This window comes from Sorex araneus, chromosome 3, assembly GCF_027595985.1.
Source record: "Sorex araneus isolate mSorAra2 chromosome 3, mSorAra2.pri, whole genome shotgun sequence".
Taxonomy (NCBI): Eukaryota; Metazoa; Chordata; class Mammalia; order Eulipotyphla; family Soricidae; genus Sorex; species Sorex araneus.
Window position 1 is genome coordinate 93,208,922 of NC_073304.1, and position 23,095 is coordinate 93,232,016.

The 23,095-nt window shown below is 37.5% G+C and overlaps 1 protein-coding gene across 1 annotated transcript in view; it reads right to left on the reverse strand.

The window, feature by feature from the left end:
* Window positions 1-23,095, reverse strand: part of FBN1 (fibrillin 1) — a 263,339-nt gene that overhangs the window by 93,021 nt on the left and 147,223 nt on the right. The window contains exons 10-17 of the mRNA XM_055132062.1: window positions 22,341-22,499; window positions 16,732-16,914; window positions 15,972-16,112; window positions 13,621-13,740; window positions 10,109-10,234; window positions 7,563-7,685; window positions 4,599-4,721; window positions 3,252-3,404 (exon numbers count right to left, since the gene is read on the reverse strand). Of these exons, the coding sequence (XP_054988037.1) occupies window positions 3,252-3,404; window positions 4,599-4,721; window positions 7,563-7,685; window positions 10,109-10,234; window positions 13,621-13,740; window positions 15,972-16,112; window positions 16,732-16,914; window positions 22,341-22,499 (1,128 nt within the window). The remainder of the gene's footprint in view (window positions 1-3,251; window positions 3,405-4,598; window positions 4,722-7,562; window positions 7,686-10,108; window positions 10,235-13,620; window positions 13,741-15,971; window positions 16,113-16,731; window positions 16,915-22,340; window positions 22,500-23,095) is intronic.

Sequence of the window (23,095 nt, forward strand, 5' to 3'; positions counted from 1 at the left end):
AGTATTATATAATGTCAAAACTGTGAGATCTTATTGAAGAAATTGCTGTAGATAGAATAGTTTCCCAAATTCACCATGGAATCAGATTTCTAGTTTTTAAAATGAATACAATGTTTTACATGCAATTCCATCAGTATTTAGATGAACATAAGAGTGAATAATGAAAATGTAGAACTAACTGCAACCATACTTTATCCAAGAAAAAGAAACTAAAGTATCCCTTTAGTTGCCAGTGGTTTCTGGTAACCACAGGGTCTCAGGATCAAATGCAAATTATTTGTGGGAAATGGCAAGAAAACTAGATGGTAAGGAAGAAACTGCAGAAGTCAACTGCATGGCGCTGGTGAAGCAGAGTTCTTGTGCTTCTGACGCCAGAATCTTGCATTCCTGATGACAGTGAATACAAATGAGTTATGCAGACACACAAAAAATAAGGTTGAAGTATTCAGAGCCTGTGCCTTCTAGCAAACATAAATTTGAGAAAAGTGATGAAATCCCTTGATTTTAAAATTTTCCTAAAAGGGATAAGGTGGAGGGATGGGAAGGCGTCTGCCATTATGTGAGTGAAAACCAGGAACAGGAAACCAAAAGAAATGCATCTTCCTTATTCTCTAGTAATCAGTGATTTAAAACACTCACAAGACACTGGAAGCAATATAAAACAGGAAAAACAAAATCATGCCAGTTTTTTAAAAAGCACTTTGACAGTTATGCTAAAATTTGCTGATTCTTGGCCTCAAAGGTGAGTTACTGTACTGTAGAGATGTGGAAATAGGACAATTGAGAAAATTCCCAAGAATTACACACTCCTAGGTTTAACTGACAAATTTTCTATAAGCAAGAAGTGTTCAGCAGTCAGTGAGAAAGACCTTCATATAGATTTTACGTGACTTCCAGGGTATAAAGATGAATGTTAAAGACTGCATAGTTGGGATTTCTCACTCAATCAACTAAGGATTTTTTAAAAAAAAATTTATTAGTGAATCACTGTGAGGTACAATTACAGACTTACAAATTTTTGTGCTTGCATTCAATGGTTGAGTACCCATCCCTTCACCAGTGCCTATTTTCCACCAATAATGGCCCCAACATCCCTCCCACCACTCCCACCCCATCCCCTCCACCGTACCCCACCTCTGTGGCAGGGCATTTCCTTTTGCTCTCTCTCTCCTGTTGGGTGTTGTGGTTTGCAGTAGAGGTATTAAGTGGTCATCATGTTCAGTCTATCGTCTACTTTCAGCCCGCATCTCCCATCCCGAGTGGGCCCTCCTAGCACCCTTTACTTGGTGGTCCCTTCTCTATCTGAGCTACCATTTCCCCCAGAATGCAAGGCCAGATTCTAAGCTATGGAGCAATCCTCCTGGTACTTATCTCTACTGTTCTTGGGTGTCAGTCTCCTATTCTGTTACTTTATATTCCACACTTAGGCATTTTAAGTACCTTGAAGAGTGCCCAAACTTTCTCTTGAAATGAAGGTATTCCGTAAACCTTAAATTGGAAATCTCATATACCACATAAGATATGGCTAAACTAAGCTGAATTAAACTGCTTCTACCTGTGGACTTCGTCTGTGTAATTCCATTCAAATATAAAGCAAAAGAAGTAGACTGGGAATTGGCTGTGATTCTCTTTAACTGCTTAAAGAAATGGGTCCTTTTGATCATCTTTTTAGAAACTTATTTCCTTTTTCTATGTATTTTAAGTATTCTTTAGAGATATACTTGGCCCAGAGGTACAGGCAAAACCAAAAATGATTTGCCCCAAGAGCCCTGAATTTTAAGTTTTGGCTCTTCCCCTTGTTCAATTTATAAACAAATTACATACACTCTTGTGCACTGGTTTTCATAATACTCATCTATCTTGTAAATTCGAGTACTTTGTAAGAAATTCCAAGTACTTATAAGAAAGAAACTTGGAAAACTTAAATTAGCATACAAAAAGATGAGAGTAATAACAACCAACTGTAGAGTAACATGGCAGTAAATTTGTCAGATAAAATTATATCTGTGCATTATGCAGCTGAAGTAATGTAAAAATGTGTTTAGCTGATTGGTAATCATATATAAAATAACCATTTGTATATTATTTAAGGGGTGTTATAATTAGCTCAAATAAAGCTTTATCTCTTTAATTTGTATTCCCCTTTCTCTTAAACTCTTTCATTTAACTTTCTCTAACTTCTCATAATATATTTTAATTTATAACTAGAATTTCAAATGCTATCATTTTCAAAATGACAAATGCTTAAAATTTGTGAGTCAAGCTTTAATTACTTATATCTGGAGCTAAAGAGAGCTATATTAATTTTAGATGTATAGCTCACCAATAAGAGCTACATATTTTCAATATTAGGTCTAATTCTATTTTAGGACATTAGAAGTCAACTGCCAAGCTGCTTTAAAATTATGTTCAGATGTTGACAGTCTATTGCTTTAATTTTAATAAATTATTTTTGCCTTATAAATAGAAATAATTTACAACTGTATTAGACCTTCTGCATTACCTAACCCTACTCACTTTGTAAAAGGGAAAACTAAGAATCCCTTTTCCATATTATTCCATTTTGTAACTCATTTAAGTAATGTTCACTAGCATTAAGCCATCTCAAGCCTTTTTGAAAGTAGGTGAGTAAAATTTCTAAATAAACAAAATCTACCAAGAACTAAATCCTCCAATTAAGCAATTTGTCTGCCTTTGCCAGAGAGCAGTGTCATGACTCATGAATCAGTTTTCTTTTCACTATGCCATGTCACTTCAAATTGAGAAAAATACTTTTCCCTAGGGTTGAATAAAATCATTTAGGAAAAGCACACCTAAATCAACATGAGGAACGTGAATCAAAAACACAGAATCCCTTTAGAAAAAAAAATCTTGTAAATATTTAGGTAATCTGACAATATTTACTTTTACACTATATAAAAAAATGTGTCCTTTAATAGATTCTGCAAAATGCAAATAGTGAGAAACATTTAGAAAACAAAGCAAGTTACAAATATTCCAAAGAATAAGAACATGATGGAGGTAAAAGAGCCCAGATGGAAGGTACATATTTGCTGTTGCTTCCAACTGATCATTGGATAGGGTGGGTGATGTGTAACCAGACCCTGCTTTACCCTGGCTATCACCCCAGAAAGGAACATGATGTACCTGGAGAGCTTAGGTCACCTTTCCCTGCAACTTCTAGACATGCAAAGACAACAGATGGCATCAGAAGACTGATTGTATGTGCCCTTCCCCAGGATAACGCATACCTGAATTCTGTGCAGGACATGGCTGGCAAGGCTCCCCAAAAGCATACTCAGTGCTAGCACAACAGCATTCAGATTTCGTAACAGCACCAAACAAAGGCTTCACACACTGGCCTCTCTTGTATCCACCATAGCACGTGCTCCGCATGTGTGTGTCTAAATAGGAGGAAACCTCTGTCATCACACTATCACTTCAAACAGAGGAGAAAACCCCAGGTCACAGCAAAAGCTGGCTTTCTACACTCTGCATCTCTCTTCTAATCTGTGGGCAATGTCTCTGGTACTGGGGATCAATAGAAAACAAAACAAAGCCAACCACATTCAGCTTCCAAGCATCGAAACCAATAGTCAGTCTCTCAATTTTCTAGGAACTACAATGGTCAACTGTGCAATCCTTAAGTGTGGGGGTTATGGCTTATTCATTTTTGTCTTTCCCAGGCCTACATAGAGCAGACACTTAATAAATGTTGACCAAATGATGGATGGCTGTTGACTCTCACACCTTGATAAATAAGATCTTTATTAGAAATGTGGCCAACCTCAAAATAAACATGCAATTATTAGATGCCTAAAGTAGATGTGCTTTCAAGAAGGAGAAAGTTTAATCCATAAGAGATTCATTATATAAACCAATAAATATGAGTTAGCCAAGCAGTGTTTTCTCTCACAGAGAGGGGGCTTCCAAGTCTACGCTATTTCCCAATTCAAAGAAGTTGCTAATTACCTTTCTTATAAATAATTAGGATAAAATTTGCATCATTAGACAAAATCTCAACTTTCCATGAAACCACTTTAAAACTAACCTATGCATTTCCTAATAACCATATCCTCTTTTACTTTCTATGCTTCTCATTTAATGTTTCATTCCCTTTGAAAATGCTCACTATGAGGCAATGAGCACATACAGGCTAATTTGAAAGGCCATTATCAACAAAGAAGAGCTGGGAAAAACTGAGGTCAGCTACATGGTAAGAGTATTCATGGAACTCAGCATGTCATTCCATAGCTTACGTTAGTATCTGAGCTCTACAAGAAGATCTCATTTTTTTTCTTTTTGGGTCACACCCAGCGATGCTCAGGGGTTACTCCTGGCTCTGCACTCAGGAATTACTCCTGGCGGTGCTCGGGGGACCATATGGAATGCTGGGAATTGAACCCGCGTTGGCCGTGTGCAAGGCAAACGGCGTACCTGCTGTACTATTGCTCCAGCCCCCGAGCTCTACAAGAAAAGAAGAAGTACTGATGATTTGGTGGTCGACATATACTAACACTACAGCTGCTCCCATAGTGTGCCCATGCTTTTTGTTTTATTGACTCTCAGATAATGAATCTACCCAGTCATGGTCTTACCAACACACACACGGCCATCAAGACCCACAGCCAGGCCAGGGAAGCACTCGCATTTGTAGGAGCCTTCGGTGTTGACACATCGCCCGTTCATGCAAATCCCAGGTGTTTCACACTCATTGATATCTGAAGGGGAAAGAAGAAACTATAGTGACTTTTATCCAAATTCCTAACATGTGTACCATTGTATTATGACATAGAGATGGCACTTCTGGCAACTCATTTTCATGTCCTTTGAGAGAATAATAACACAAACCAAGAGGCATGGGATACCTGAGTTTTCTTTTCCTAAAGAAATTTTTCAATAATATTCTTCTAAGGAAGTTTTTAATTCAAAATAATAATGACAAAGGCAGAAACAAAAGTAGAGAAAGTAAGAAACCTAGAAGACAAAAGGGTCTTGTAGCATGTTTCACAACTAAATTCTTTGATGCGACACAATAGGAGAGGGATAGAAAATGAATATAAGTTATTTTGATGACTATTTCTGGTCAGTGATAGCACTGGAAACTAGTTATGAGAAATCTCAAGTAATACAAATATTTTGTAGTGTTATATATGCATACTTGGGGAAGTCTGATAAAAGACTTAATTAAACACATACTAATAACAATAGTTCCCCCTTCTTATGGGGAAAGTAAAGATGAGACCCAAAATGGGATTTGATAAACAAGTACCATTGTTAATTAGCTACTTTGTAACAACCTTTTAAATAAGATGCAAATAGTGCATGTAAGGATTTTCTTTTTTATGATCTTAAAAAGGTAAACTGTAACTGAAACACCTCTGCATTTCTTGAGCCCACCTTGTATGATACAAAATATATCCAGAGAGTACAAAATCCCATGTACATACTGTACTTTAAAACAACATTTATATTTAAACATATATATACTCAAATTGGTTTTGCTGTTTGGATAACCTTTTTATTCACATTGAGATCTACAGTGAAACAGTGGTAACTGCAGTCTGAAAATCTTTTTAATGGGAACAAAGATATAATGTAGATCCAAAAGGCACTGCCCAAAGTGAGCAGATTCATTTTGCAGAGAATCAACAGGGAAGCTAAGTTCTCCATCCTATTTGCTAACTATAGAGACTGTTAACTTTTCCTATTCAGTTTTGAGCATCACAACTTGGTGCACTCAAAATTAAGTGCTCAACACTAAGAAAATTTTCTTCCATGATGTTAAAAGAAAATCATGGAAAAGAAGAAATTCAACTTCCACACAAGGTATTTTCTTTCTTACTTTCTTCCTTACTCTCATTACATTATATGTGTTCCATGCTCTCAATACACAGAATAAAAAAGAAGATAAGAATTCTCTCTCTCCTCTCTTTCTCCCTCTAGCTCTGACTCTTAAGCAAGAATGAAGACAGGGAAAACCTTGCAAACCATCACATTCTTTCAAATGAATGGAACAGCCATTATTTCGATAGGATATTAGTTCACTATTGCAAGTATTTACAAAACTTACTTTCATCCATGAGGTCATACTTTTTTCAGAAAGTATTATCTCAGCATTACCTACTGGTCATGATTCATGTTGAGAAGTTGTAGTGTGGACTACCAGAAGCCCCTGTTCTGAGAAAGTGAATCTTAGCATGTTCTGTGGCTAAATATAAAAGAACATGTGCTCTTGCAGAGGTTGATTCACAAAGGGCCTTTCATATTCCCCTCTGCTATTTTATTTGGAAGGCTAATTCTAAATATTCCAACAAACATTCTCTTTCCTTTAATTTTTACTCATACATCACTTAATCTTTACAATTTGGCATTTGTTTGTATGCAGCCTTACATTGTAGATTGTACTTCTTCCCAGAACAGGGCTCGAAAGCATAGGAATAAATTTCCTACCAGAAATTTGAAAGTTTCAAGTCTTCCTTTTAATATAAAAACAAATTTCTACAATATTGAGAGTCATTTATGTGTCAATAATAGAGGATATAGGTAAACAACTACATAACTAGAAGCTGTTTTAAGCCTAAATAAAAATGTGTATCTTGTCAAAGGCTTAACACAACACTAGCACAGCAATTTGTTATAATTAAGCCACATCCACGTGTGAGCAACTAGTGGTACACACTGGCACCAACTCAATGTAAGGTTCTAACTCCTCTGTCAAATCTCTCACCAGAGGCACTCAGAGAAGAGGTACCATATGATTTTATCCTGCTGCCTCATTGTTGAATTTTTCTACATTTTTGACTCTGAAACTATGAACAGAAGGGTTTGAATGAAGCATTTTAGCAAACTTCTTAGACTTGGTTTGAACATGAGATTCAGTTCTTGGACCAGCCATAACAATCATCTTTTTGATCTCATCAGGCAAGAGAGACCAAGCACAAATTTATCGCTGATGGGTAATTTTCAAAGCGCACGTTAAATCTTAATTTTCACTTCAATATCCAAAGCAATGAGGTTATTTCAAAAGTTAGTAAGCATATATTACTTCTTCTGCTTAGTCTCACTTCTCTTTTTGCTCATGTAACTTGACACAAGTCTAAATTGTCCATGAGCAATTTTCTGTTTCTTATGAAATCTGGAGAAGATTATGAAAAGAGATTACTAAAAATAAGAGTTTACAATATTTATCAGGAAGAAGATGTAAGAAGTAGCCATAAGAAACATAAAGAAACCTAATTGCTATTGTTTCCCAATTGCAAGGAAGAGGCAGATTTCAGACTATTTAAAAGGTGTTGGTAGGTCAGTTAACAGTTTGGCTTCTCATTCATTTGCTATGTTGCTTTCAAGCTCCTTAAAAATACTCAAAACACCCTTTCTGAAATAAGAACAGTATCTTAATATAAACCATAGCTCTCTGGGTGGCCAGAATTTGTTATGTTTTCTAAACTAGAATTAATGGTATTTTCAGTAGGGAGAACAAATAAGAGGATGGTACTTTTAGATAATGTTGCGAGGAGAAAAACCAGATCAAGAATACTACATAAAGTTATAGTACACACCTTTGCAATAGCGCCCATCTGATGCCAGCTGGAATCCAGGTTTGCAAATACATTTAAAGCTCCCATCTTCATTGATACACATTCCATTTAGGCACATGTTTCTGATGCTGCATTCATCCATATCTGAAAATATAGCAGACACAATTTCTTATGAGGAGAAGAATAATCCTTGAAAGGAAGCCAATTTATATGAATATGATTCTGTTTCTTTACATTCCCTCCTTTATTATTATAAGCTTAATTTCTGTCCAAATGATAGCCTGCAAAGAAAAGGACCGACCATATGAAATACATATATAAAGTTCTCAGATTATGGTATGTACATGCAAAAATTATAGGACTAAATTTATAAAATATATACATGCACAGACATATAGTCATAATATAAATGTAGAACATATGTATCTATGTTTGCACCAACATCAATATATTAATATTTCTGATATAATTTATATCATAATACTTATATATTAAGCAATAATATTAATCAATATTGGACTGGAGGGATAGCACAGCGGGTAGGGTATTTGCCTTATAGTGGCTGACCTGGGTTTGATTCCTCTGCCCCTCTCGGAGAGCCCAGCAAGTTACTGAGAGTATCTCTCCTGAACAGCAGAGCATGATAAGCTACCCATGGCGTATTCAATATGCCTAAACATCCACAATAAGTCTCACAATGGAGATGTTACTGGTGCCCGCTCAAGCAAATCGATGAGCAATAGGATGACAGTTATGATACAGTGTGATACAGTGATTAATCAATAATATATAATCAATATATATTGATTAAAACTACCAGGACACTTCAGCTACAAAACTGAAAAGTGTCATAATTGCTTTATGGCTACATTTATTTTACAGATCTACACAGAAAACTAAAATAAGATTAAAACTAAAAAGAAGGGCTGGGGAGATAGACCAAAAGCCTAGTGAGCCCAATTTTTTGGCATAAGGGAACCCAATTTGACTCCCAGCACTGCACAATTCACCCAGGCAATTGTGCAACCCCCAAGCACTACTCAATGTAACCCAAAACCAAGACAGAGCAAAACTAAACTAAAAATGAATGAAACCCATAATGTATGTAGGCTACTTCAGGGTTCTTATGAAATCTGTAACTCAGAGGACAGCTTATGGCCTGAGATAATTTTAAATAGGAGAGGGAAATCATAAAATTTTTTAACATAAGACTAAAGCCATGTCGATGAACCTTTAAGATTTCTTTGTCATATGGGTACTTCTTTAAATTCACTGGTATTTCATTTTATTTAATGCTAGTTCTCTTGTGGGAGGCACTTGCTTTCCTAGACATACTGTGTTTTCATTTATAGGGTTTAGCCAGACTAAAGTAACTTATGAATTTTCTTTTTTTAAAAACAGGATCCTGTCCCAAATAAGAACTTTGGCATTGTCATTTAATTGTATCATTGAGATAATTTTCTGCCAAAAATGTTTCAAAGAACAATTTTTGAAATTCTTTTAACATATGAATAGATTCTTGGGATCTTTCCCAAAGATGTTGAGAAAGATGATAGGAGCATTCTTCATTTTTTGCTAAGGGTCTGAGAGATGAAAACTCATCAATAATATTCAGATTTTATTAGACAGGCACTTAAAAGAACAATGAATTACTAAGGAATGTATGGAGTTAATGTGTGCTACTTAAAATGCATGCATACAAATTCTTATTATATAACATTAGGAAGTAATGACTTGTGCTACAAATAAAAGAAAACAAAATGTAATCACCAGGAATCCTGAAAGGGCAAGTTCTCTTTGCATATTTATTTACTTATTTATTTATGGCATTTGGACCAAACCTAGATGTGGTTAGGGTTTATTTCTGACTCTGGTTAGGGATCACTCTTGGTGGAGCTTTAGTGATCAGACGCAGTAACAGGGATCACACTTAGGTCAGCTGTTCAAGAAAAATACCCAACCCACTGCACTCTCAGACAATTATATTTTATAAATTCCCAGGGAATTATCACTGTATCACACTGTATCACTGTCATCCCGTTGTTCATTGATTTGCTCAAGTGAGTGCCAGTTTGTCCCTGTTACATGCTAGTATAGCCTGATGGCATCTGCTCACTCTAGGAACACAAAGAGCACGTTTTTGTTACTGTTTTTGGTATATCAAATATGTCACGGGTAGCTTGCCAGGCTCTGCCATGCAGGAAATAAATAAATAAATAATAAAAATAGGCTATGCGGCCGCAAATGAGGCTGCACGCTCCTGGAAAAATTGTGTCACTCTCTTCCCGGAGATTTGTTTTATAGTCCCTGGATCTTGGCCATTAATGAGATTACATGGTGCTGGGGGAGTTTGTGGGTGTGACTGCCAAACTATTGGAAAACTGGGGATCTATCAGGAAATTATATTTTGGAAAATTTGTTTTGCCTTCTGGACAATAACAGTTTGATATTTTGACCTTTCAGTCAATGTACGACTTGGTCTTTGTTAAAGATTTCTGACACTAAAAGTGCAATGTAAGAGGGAAAGTACATCTGCCATGCTGCACTTGTTAACATGCTGCTCTTACCTTCACAGTTCTTCCCATCTTGAGTAACATGAAAGCCTGCATTACACACACAGTGGAAACTGCCATCCGTGTTGATACAACGTCCATTGTTGCAGATACGGCCATTCTGTAAACATTCATCAATGTCTGAAATAAAAGTTAAGATTAAAGAAGTGGCTTTACTTAGGACATTTTCAAAGGTTTCATTTCCCCTTCTCTTAATCACATAAACTTGGTCTTGTTGTAATTCATAAATAATATTATTTAACATCAAATTAGTATCACATAACATGTTATCTAGTATTACTAATTGAAGTTTGAAAGACATAGGCTAGGAAAAAAAAAGCCAACATAATTGTATTTGATGTAACTTTAATTTATAATAAGACTTCACCAAATCTCAATTCTATAGACAAACTAGTTTTTCCTTCATTATTTTATGGTCAATTTAATAATCTGGGATATAGAGAGAAATGTAGATAGATGTTCCTTGAACATTGACTAGTTCCTTTGAACATATAGCCAAAAGAGACAGATAAAGATGCAGATGTCTTATAGATAAATCACAAGAAAATAGAAATGCTGTATTTTCCAAAAAAAATCATTTGATTCCATCTGAGACCTACCAATGTCATATCTCTGAAAGGTTTACCTTCATATAGCAGTTCTAGTCCAAAGACAGTTTTATTGTTTATATATTCATATTCTCTTTTATAACTTTATGAGTATCCTATCTACCAAATAAATACTGGTAACTTGGAGGCGGAATTCCCTTCCCCTGTTTTTTTTTTCACTGTTTCATTTTATGCCAAAGAAAACAACAGTTTGATTTTTCCATTGTCAGTAAAAATAACTTGAATTTAAATAAGCTCTGTCTGATGGCTGGTAAAAGATACTACTCAATCTGAAACGGACAGCATGACCCTTTGTTTGAGATGCTCCTCTCAGTTTCAAGGCTACAGACCTGGATGAACACCCAAGAAGAGGAACAGAAACTGCCTGAACTACATGGCCCAGATTCTCCAGGGCCTATTCCCCAGAAGAGAGAGATGAGGGGCCCTCGCCGAGGTATGTAGGAGTGGTTCACCCACTGATGCAGACAGAGCCAAGGCCATGTGTGCCCAAGACGAAGTCACTCAACATGCATTGAGTGACAAAAAAACTACCTTCAGGGCTCGGGCATTATTCTGACTGTCCACCTGTGTCTGCAATGATATCTGGGTGTGACCTTCCAACGCACTTTCTGGGTAAGACCTAGCAGGGCTTTTCACACATCACAGACTAGCTGAGGCAGTCTGAGCCTTTCTTCCATCTGATCTTCTTGCCAACAACCTATGATCTTCTTGTTTCTCATCTATTTCTTAATCCTTGCTAAAATCTGGCTTGTTTTATGGTCCAAAAAGTAGTAAAAGCCACATATTCTTGAGAACACTTTTTTTTCAATATAAAAGCAGTCTATAATCCTTTGGTGTTCGAAAATAAAATAAACAGGATAAAGAGTTCAGCATCTTCTCACTAATTTCAGATTGCCAAGAGCTCCCCACTAAATAACACCATCAATTAAAGGCTCATCCTCCAAATCCTTGCCTGTGTTTCTGCTTATTTCTTTTGCCCCTTTCTGTTATGTAGCCCCCATATTCTTCTCAGCTATATTCACAGCCTTTCTCACCAGTCTGACAACTCTCATGAATGTAAGCATGTTATCATATTTTAGACTTTTAGGTAATCCTTTCTTTACAATAAATTCTCAACTTGGTGACAAGAACATAAATCAATGCTAGTTCCAGCTGAGTATTAGCAACAATGCCTTCATTTGCTTAACAGTCTACTCTTCTAGACTTGGTTTATTTTTCACTGTATCACTGTTATCCTGTTGCTCATCAATTTGCTCCAACGGGCACCAGTAACGTCTCCATTGAGAGACTTGTTGTTACTGTTTATGGCATATTGAATACGACCTGGGTAGCTTGCCAGGCTCTGCATGTGGGTGAGATACTCTCAGTAGCTTGCCAGGCTCTCCGAGAGGGACTGAGGAATCAAACCTGGGTCAGCCACACGCAAGGCAAATGCCCTAAATGCTATGCTGTTGCTTCAGCCTTTATCTTTCAAGTTGCAAAATTCCCAGTATAATGTCTATCTCTGCTAATTATTATCATGATAGTTATAATATTAAGAAGCCTCTATATTCAGTTTAATATTAAAATTATCCATATTTATAATTTTTAATCTATAATTATATTGTAGGGTATTAACAGAAATATTAGCAGGTAAAAATATTCTACTCTAGTTTCTTTCTCTGCTCAAAGTTGCCCTTTATAAGCAATGTTCTAAAAAAACCAATGATAACAAGAAATCTCTGAAAATCAACTTCAAATTTTTAAAAACCATCCAATGATAAAAGTAAAAACTTTTTGAGAATTTTCATCACATAAAGAACTTCTGCTAAAGAAGGTGAATAAAATCACTTTATTAATAGCTGACAAATTTTAAAGTCACACTAATATTAATTTTCCTGGTATTTAATTTTAATAGCCTGATCTCTTTTATCTGGCTTCTGTGACAATTTTAGCAATAGAGACAGATATTTGAGTGTATCTGTTGCACTGTTGAAAAGTACATTTTTGGGTATCAAGTTGTTCAACAAATGGCAAATTGGGCTGCATAATAAATAATAAATGTAAAGGAGATTCTTGTTTTGGAGCCAGACTCAATAGTGCTCCAGGGTACTCCTGCCTCTGTGTCCGATGATGCCAGGAATCAAACTGTGGTCAGCAGTATGCAAGGCAAGTGCCTTAACCCAAAAGGAGAATTTTTGTGTGAAAACATTTATAGTACAGTGCTTCTCACAACCTGTGTGTATATGGATCACTGGGGATCCCATTAAAATGCTGACTCAGGTATGGAAGCTGAGATTTGGCATTTCCAACAACTCCGAGTTGATACTGCAGCAAGCTTCGCTAATAAGAAATAACTTGGGGCTGGAGCGATAGCACATAGGGTAGGGCATTTATCTTGCATGCAGCCGACCCAGGATCGATTCCCAGCATCCCATATGGTCCTCAGAGCACTGCCAGGAGCAATTCCTGAGTGCGGAGCCAGGAGTAACTCCTGTGCATTGCCAGGTGTGACCCAAAAAGCAAAAAAAGAAATAATTTAATGTCCTTGTCCCTGAGAGCTGTTCATTAGAAATGACTTGCATGCAATTTCACTTAAAAATTTCCTGGTTTTTGTCGACAAAGGATAATTCCATTCCATAGCTCTCAGAAAAAAATTATAGGCACTATTGATGAAGCAACAATTAAAAAAATATGTCTTGAATATAAGATAGTACCAGAGTCATAAAAGCATCTTTAAAATTGTTGGGATGACTAACAGATATTGTGGCACTATATTGAGAAGGAATGCCTAGAAGTAGTCCAAAAAGGACCAGGATTGTATCTGCCCTTCCTACAAGGGTCATTTAAACCCCGACGAATGGCTTCAAAGCAAATTCCCAAAGCAAACATGCCTCCTACATCAAATGCTGGCCCTACCTCGGCACTCGGTGCGGGTGGAGGTGCTCTGGTAGCCGGCCCGGCACTGGCAGATGTATGAACCTGGAGTATTAACACAGTCTCCACCAGCACAGGGGTTCCTCTCGCATTCATCGATGTCTACAAAACAGATGATTTCAGTAAGAAACTAGGTAACAAGGACTCCCAACCCTACCACCACACGACAGGCTTCCTTTGCTATTAAAAATACTCTCCTTAAAATGAGTCAGAAAGGGACAGACATAGAGGGACTGCACTCATTTGTGGAGTATAGAAGAATATCCCATGAGGTTGACACCCAAGGACAGTAGATACAAGGGCCAGGAGGATTGCCCCATAGCTGGAAGCCTGCTTCATGAACGAAGGGGAGAAGGCAGATGGAATAGAGAAGGGGTCATTAAGAAAATGATGGCTGGAGGAATCAGTCGGGATTGGAGATATGTGCCGAAAGTAGATAACAGACCAAACATGATGACCTCTCAGTGTCTGTTACAAGCCATAATGCCCCAAAGTAGGGAGAGAGTATGGGGAATATTGTCTGCCATGGAGGCAGGGGGAAGGTGGGAAAGGGGGGATATACCGGGATATTGGTGGTGGGGAATGTGCACTGTGGAGGGATGGGTGTTTGATCATTGTGTGATTGTAACTCAAACATGAAAGCTTGTAACTATCTCACAGTGATTCAATAAAATTTTTTAAATACTCTCCTTTTAACAATATAATAAAAGGATCTTTCTTTCTTTCCACTACAATATACTATATCACTAATCCCCTGAAGTGTGGTTGAACAGCTAAAATGTATTACCATCCCGTGTTAATTTTCAGAGGAAAATACCAAATACATCACAACTCAACACCTCAAGCTAATAAACAATTTCTCCCCTTGAATATCGCCAAAGAGAATCAAAGTAACACTTTTTTTCTTTTTTAGAAAGTAGAAAAGTTTATTGAAAAGTAGAAGAAAGAGAAAAGTAAGTCCCCATGTAGGGAAGAACTTAGTATAGGACTAAATTCTCAAATTAACACTTTGAATGTGGTTTTGGGATGTCTCAAAAGCTGTTTTTTAATTAAAAAAGAAGTCTAACTATCTGTAACTTCTGTAGAGTTCCATTAAGATCTTTAGAACAAGGCTAGCAGCAGTTATCCTTGCATTGATCATTCTCAGCTGCCACAGAGTTTGCCTCCACACCCATCCCCATCCCATATCAGAAAATTCCCTCTAAATTTGCAGTCCTTTAGGACTATCCCTTTGAGGTAAACTGGTGTTCTGTTGCCTGTTTGCCAAGATGGGAGAAACTAAGGATCATCAATAAGAACCCACGTGTCCAAGTTTCTGTAGCCAGGGCAAACCTGATTCCAACATGCTTTAGCCCTGAGCAAGATGTTCCTGGGCCACCCAGCTCTAGCCAGCATCAGGACCAAACCCCTTTCTCCCCAGGTCCTATCACTAGCATGAAAAAACAAAAACTACTTCTGTCCACCTGATCTGCATTTATAGCATCAGAACTTGCAACAGAACTTAAAATGAGAGTTTGTTTATTATTATTATTAATTTTTCATGTAGATGGCACCTAGGTAGTCTTAGCCCATCTTGTAAATTGATCTCTCCTGTTACATGTCCTTTATTCCCTAGCTTACATGTCTTGTTAACACTTCAGGTTACCTCCCAGTTTCAGTAACTATCTTGAAAGAATTGGTAAATAATCCACTTACATTAATAAAATGTGAAAAATTATACACTTTGAGGGATATTGTTTATTCTTTGTTTTAAAGGTGAAGTATTTTAAACACAACTTATATTGGAATTACCTGAAAGAGCTTCAATGTTTAAGTCTTGGTAGAAGAGGAATAATGTTTCCCATCTCCCTACCTTCAAAATATATTTGTGCCTTATTCCCCAAAACTTGTGGATATTACATAGCAAAGAGAAATTAAAGTTGCAGATGAAATTAAGGACGCTGAGATGGAAAGTTTCCTGAACTGAACAAGTGAATCAAATGCAAGCATCAGGTGCTTTAAAATGAGTGAAGGAATTGGGAAAGAAAACTTGAGAGAAAGAGAGATTTGATGATGTAGGCTTTAGAGATAAGGGAAGGAGCCCTTAGGTAAGGAATACAGTCTCTAGAATCAAAAAAAAAAAAGATAAATAAATGGGATTTCCTAGAAAGTCTCCCAAAGGAACGTAGATCTGCTGACATCTTGATTTTGGCCCAGTAAAGGCTTATGCTGGACTCCACAGCCTTCACAGCCAAGATAATAATTTTGGAGACTTTCAAGCCATTGAGTTTGAGAAAACCAACATAGTCACAATGTGATGGCTTCACTTGCTGGTCTCACTGTCTTGCACATACCAATGCACTCTCCACGGAGGTCCAGCTGGAATCCTTGGTTGCACTCACACCGGTAGCTCCCAGGAGTTGGGATGCAGCGCCCATTTTGACAGAGATAACGAAACAACTGGCAGTAATCAGTGACATTGACCGGCAGCACCTCTAAATGAATAGTAAACCTCATTAAAATTATTGTTTTAACTTTTAGCTGGCAACAGTAGACACGATACTGAATCATAAAGGAAGAAAACTCTTCAGGGAGGTAATCTGGCACCATTAGAGAATCTTTTACTTCCTGCCTATGGAGATCGCACATCCGCGTTATACTACAGCTCAGCTATAGCCTCTTCATGCTTCTTCATGCTTCTCCCTACCTCTCTCCCTGTCTCACTTTTAAATCTCTGATTGGGGAAATAACAAACACGGTGAATTACTGGTATTTAAATTATGGCATAGCTGCTTTACATGACACAGAACCCAAAGCATAAATACCTCCTCTATGAATTCAACTGTGAATCAGATTTAAATCTTTCCCTTAGCTCTCCAAGAGTTGGCTAAGGTTAATTTAAAAAGTGAGGGCAAGGGTTACATTCATCTCTCAAGAATAGGAAACCTCTCATTTTCCCTTTGCAATAGGCACACTGAGAAACCTGTATATATAAACCGCAATATAAACTAAGCTTTTAATCTATGAAGTGATAAACAGTGACTGAAGCAGCATAAACAACAGCAAAGTTAATGTGATGAAAGCAAGAAAAATAGATGGCTTTTGAAGTCTTACGTGGTGGTTCACGAGACGGATACAGATACTCCACCGGTGGCCGAGGGACAGGAACTTGAGGTCCAGGAGGAAAGCCAGGAAGAACAGGATGAACTGGTGGGAGGGGGCCAAGTGGTGGGGGAGGAGGAAATCCTGGTCTCTCAGGAATTACCAGAGGGACAGAACACAGCCTGTTGAAATCCTCTGGAAAAACAACACAGCACAACGCTTGTAAGAACCACGGAAATTACCCTTAAATCTTGAAGAAATCTTTTGACAAAATTAATCCTTAAATCACACAGGTCAATTAGAGAGAAGGAAAATAGTCAAATGACTACACTCATATTTCAAATGTCTACAGTAGTAAATAACTGTTCCAGAATGATCATTCAAACCAAGAACTAGGGTCGGGGATAAAGCTCAGTGGCAGAACACTTGCCTTGCATGTGTGAAGTCCTGAGTTCAATTCTTGGCATCATAAAACAGAAAAAAAAATAACCCATAATAAAACCTTTCCCTTTCCTAGACTAAGAAGTCTTTGTCTCTATAATAATTCACCCCCACCTAGTTTCACATGCAGACCCCACAGGGCTCTGCACAGCAGAGAGCTTGGGTTTTATTATAAAATGGTGCAATGAGAAGTCACTGGAGGTCTTCAGTTCGGGTTGAATATAATCATATAAACATACTCAAAATTGTTGGTAACCTGGGAGAATGTACTGGAGAGAGGCCAAGCTACTTCTGAAGACCAAGGGCACGATACTCATGGCTGAACAAGGGAGGTAGTGATGGAATTGGAGAGAGTGGACAAATATGAAGCATATTTTAGCGAAAGATGGTAGTTTTGGGGAAAATGAACAGGGGTAACAAGATAAAAAGGTGACCTTTCATTTTCTGGTTGAGCAATTGGGTAGGTGTCGGCACCATTATCTGAAATGGGAGAAACGGTCATGGGTACAGGTTTAGTAAGTAAAGCAAATTTTTGTGTGGAATATAGGCATTTTGAGAAATCAAATGCCCCAGGAGGAATGTAGAGATTTTTGAAGAAGAAAGTTTGCAATCTAGAGAAGCTCAGGACTGGCTATAAATTTTGGTATAATTAAGGGAACAGGTACATATGAAGTTATAGGTATAGATGTACTTATCTGAGGACAGTGTGGAAAGTAAAGAGAAGGGAATTCCTGTCTGAACTCTGGTAACACCTATTACAAAAGACAACAAAGTGATGGAGAGGGAACAGCTCATGGAGCAGGAGATTTGTCTGGTGATAATATTGTGCAATAATTCCTCAAACCTCTACCTCTTGATGTAATTGACTACTTTTCTCTTAAATCTTCCGTGGTGATTATACATGAAGGTTGACTCCTATTTCTCACAATGCCAAGTCTTTATGAGAATAAATCATCTTTAGATGACTTTTGACACATTTTCTGGATTTCCAGAAAAGGTGTTTTTAACATTATCTAAGCTATCAAAGTATTTTAACTATTCCTATTCATGTTTTCTACAAAGAGTCATATTTTGTCAGAATTTCCTCCTATAAGAATACCAATGTGATTTTTAAAATTTATTTTTTTATTCACAGGAGGCTGATCATTTTATTATTACAGATATAATGATATTTGACCATAGATACTTCATAAATTAGTCTAATGCACTACTAGAAGAGAATACTATTTTTATTTTCCTTATCAACTAAAATACAGTAATAATTCTCGTGGCACTGTCATAGTACTGTCATCCCATTGTTCATTGATTTGCTGTAGCGGGCACCAGTAACATCTCCATTGTGAGACATGTCTTACTGAAATGTTTTCATGTTTCAAATTTATGCAAATATTTTGGCAATGTATGTGTGAATAAATATACTTAGTAACCATACCCTCTTATTATTTGCTTCACAATCATCGGTGACATGTTCAACTTAGGTGAAGTTTACCTTTCCAGGGAATTCAATTACTGCGTTTAATTTTTTATTTACCTAGAAATTCAACCCACAGAGATTCCATGATCCTTGGCTTCATTTGGAAAGAATTTAGTGCTTATGCCTTCCTGAATCAGAACGTTACAGTCCCTCTTGTCAAATCACACTGATTCCTCTCATAGAATTACCACCTAAACATTACATATCCATCATTTCCTGGCTACACTCTTTCTACTACATTTATACCACTAAGACTGCACTCATTAAAGATCAAATCACACTTATAACTAAGTCCTATTCTGAGCTTAACACTCAAGAGGAACTCATCATCTAAGTTGGATTTAATTGAATGACAACTATATTCAGAAACTCACTTTTTTTCCTATCACTGATTTTCCCTTTCTTTTTCTTAGTCTTTTAGGATTTGTAGAAAAGTGGTTGGCTTATTAGAATTTCTGCTAATTGGGTGAGGATATTATTTTAAGTGTGCCATTAAATTCATCTTAATCTCTCTTGGAAAGTGAATCAGACTGAGCTCCATTCATCTTCAGCTCAAAATAACTTTCCATTTGAGCCCATTTTATGTTCACAATCCACAATTTGGGAATAAATTTGTTTAACTGATATCCAGCTTTTGTATCTCCATTTAACTTAGGGATGATACTACTCTTCTTATGAAGAACAAAAAGTTGTTGTTTTCAAAAGAGAAAACAGAGGGTGGGAGCAGAAATATTGGGTTGAAAAGGGCAGTTTTATTCTGTGAAGCTGCTAGAATTGTACATTCACTGGAAAACAACACAGTATACACAAATGTTAACTTTTAATGATGCTTATAAAAATGAAGCTGAAACTGATATAATACTATGATGCAATTTTACATATATAGATATTTTTTTAAGTGGAAAAGCAAACCAATCCAAAAATACTCCTTTCTCTACGATTATTCTCCAAAATTTTAGCCTGGAGCTTTGTAGTATTGGTACTGGAATACTGAAACAATCAATATACCTACCTACAAGTTAATATGCTGTAGTTGAATGCCTTGCCCTGGGCTTCCTCAGGGCAGTGCTTTTTTCAGTGATATAGTTGGGTGAGGTGCTCTCTGTCAAGTCACACTGGGGAAGCAAGACTGCTGCTCCATAGGTCTTCTGGCAGCTAAACTACTCTGGTTCTTTCCTCCCTGTTCAAGGTCTCAATCCAGGAATGGTTTCAAGCCAATTCTGCAATTTCTGTGTCAATGGGTATTTAAAATGTGACTCTCCTAGCAAACTAGCCATATTCCCATGAGAAGTAATATAACAGGGCATATACAATAAGCAAGGATGGGAGAGTAAGAAACTGAACTAGGGAGGAATTTTAAGCAAAAAGAACATTTGAGGTTAGAAATGTACATACTGGATTCAAGGAAAGTTTGACCCCTTAACTAGAAACTGAAGTTACTATAAACAACCAGAACTAAAACATGAACTGGATCTGGGTACTCCAAATGATATGCTAAGCAGTCACATTTTAAAATATGGAATGGCTTGCTCCATTGGAGTTGGACTGATTTCATCCTGGGAAACTTTCCTGAGCACATTCCTCTGCATTTACCCAGGCATCATCATCATCATCATCATCATCATCATCATCATCATCATCCTTATTTATATAACGATCACTGTATCACTGTCATCCCGTTGCTCATTGTTGCTCCAGTAATGTCTCCATTGTGAGACTTGTTGTTACTATTTTTGGCATATCCAATATGCCACGGGGAGCTTGCAAGGCTCTGCCATGTGGGCGAGATACTCTCGGTGGCTTGCCGGGCTTTTCTAGAGGGGTGGAGGAATCAAACCTGGGTCAGCCGTGTGCAGGCAAACGCCGTACCTGCTGTGTTATTGCTCCAGCCCTCAATGTAAGATTTATAAAAGATTAAAACTAAGAAACTAAACCAAATTGAAAGTGGCAAATGTCATACACATTATCAGCCTACATACAGAGCCAAAATATTTTCCTTTTGCTCCAAATTAATATAATTTCTGAAAATTGAGTAGTCTGTAGACCATTTAGAGAATTATATAATAGTATTTATTGTACCAATATTAATGAGTCTAGTAATGAGTGCATAACTTTAGGGATATTTTTAAAAATTTTAGGGATAAAAAGACATTTCTAGAGACAGACAAAAGAAAAGTGCCTGCTGGGATGGGGGGAGTGGAGGGAGGGAAATCGGGGAAATTGGTGGTATCTAGTAATTCAATAAAAAATATAAAACATTCCTGCAATTTTCTCTCAAATGAATAAAAAAAGGATGATAAGAGAAGTGGTAAGAGAGAGGAGAAGAAAAGGGAGGAACAGGAGGAGAAAGGAAGAGGCTAAAAAAGTAAATGTGCTCAGTAATTCCTGAGTGCAAAGCCAGGAGTAACCCCTGAGCATTGCTGGGTGTGACCCAAAAAGCAAAAAAAAAAAAAAAAAAAAAAAAAAAAAAGTAAATGTGCTCAAAAATGTTAACATTTAGGGTATATGGAAATTCTTTGTATTTTCCAACTTTTCTGTAAATTTACAAATAGAGGGGGAAATCCTCTTAAAATAATAAAATAAAATAAAATAAAATTTCAAGTGAAATTATATATCACTTGAAAATAGGCTCATTAAAGATGCCAAAGTCATATAAGTATGTACCGCTGGATAATACAATGATATAAATATTATTTTTATTTTAGCCACTATGATTTCTAATTTTAAAAAGATTGGATTTTATGCACACCGCATTCGGACACCAGAACCTCCACCATGATGCCCGCTTCCTTCCACCACTGTTTCAGGATCTCCCCATCCTCACTACGTCATCCCTGGCATCCCACTCCCCATGCCTCTCTCTCTGCCCACAAAACAAAGCTTACCAGGACATAATTATTTTGAGCTGAACTGCAGTGAGGTTTTGCTTTGGGAAATATATGTGGGTACCATGGAGACCGGTTCAGAGGCTACTGCAAAGCTCAAAACTAAAGGAAATGAGCTTTCCAGGGAAATGAGAAGAATATGCCAGATAAAGGAGATATGGAGAAGAACAAAAGTCAATAGGACTTGGCAACAAGGGAGAGGGAGGAGCCCCATGTTAGGGAAGCAGGAAATGGGTGTCCAAAATAACTCACCCAATAGGCTCTAGAAGAGCTGAATTTTATTCTCTTGAGTTTCCGAGGTTTATAGGAGACCCCAAAGAAATACATGTGGGGGCTGGAGCGATAGCACAGCAGGTGCATTTGCCTTGCACGCAGCTGACCCGAGTTTAATACCCAGCATCCCATATGATCCCCCGAGCACTACCAGGAGTAATTCCTGAGTGCATGAGCTAGGAGTAACTCCTGTGCATCGCTGGGTGTGACCCAAAAAGCAAAAAAAAAAAAAAAAAAAAAAAAAAAAAAAAAGAGAAGAAGAAGAAGAAAAAGAAAAAGAAAGAAATACAGGAGAATAAGAGGAAGCAAGTATTTCCTAAAGAGATTGCTTTGCTATTCAATGGAAATTAGCAAGCAAAGGAGAAAGCAGCATCTGAACACGGTATTATTTGTAAGTTATTTATTTCTGTATTCCCTATATACCGTGTGAAGAAATGTCCCTGGAATCTTAGTTGCTTGGGTGGCCTCCAGCTCTGCCTCGGGCACAATTCCTTTCAGCCTATGAAGGTAGAGCTGGGATATCTGTAGAAAACTGGAGACAGTCTTACCTGTTTGTCTGATGGGACACATCTCAGGGGCGACAGTGACACCTGGAGACCAGCATCGGCCGGTGTCACAGCAACACTGCATTTTGGTGATGGACTGTGGCAGCTGGTTAGAACAGCGCCCATTTGTCAGGCCCGTATAACAGTATCCTGGGCGGACATCTGTGAGAACAAAGAAGCACACATACATTAGTGAGAGCCAACCTGTCTCACCTCTCACCAGTCCAGCAATTCCACACTCCGAACTCGAGCCCTGGAAGGAGCAAATCACACTCCTGCATGCTGGAAGGCATCTGCACAGACTCCTCAGAACAATGCTCCACCAGAAATCCCCTCCTCTCACACCTTTTGCCCCCTGTGAGCTGGTGCACTTGGCCAAAGTCCCACATTCCAGCCCCAAGGTGGGAACAAGTGATTACAACCATATGTGCTCTAGGAAAAGAGAGACTAAGAAAATCACTGTTGGTGACAGTTAATTAGGTAGAAAGACCTGTGTCTACTCTGAAGGGAACTGTGTTGTCCGTGGTTTCAAACTACTTCATTCAAGTCACTTTAGACAAATATTGATATAAATATATTTAAAAACAACAGCCTAAAGTCTGCTGTATCATCTCTATTTCTAAAAGATCTTTCTTATTTTTCAGTCTGAAACTGAGTCACACAGATGAGAATTTTTTTTAATTTTAAGGAATGAGCTACTTCACCATGAGATCCAATGCGTGTTGACCAAGAGTTCCCTTTTGTCCTGGAGCATAGCC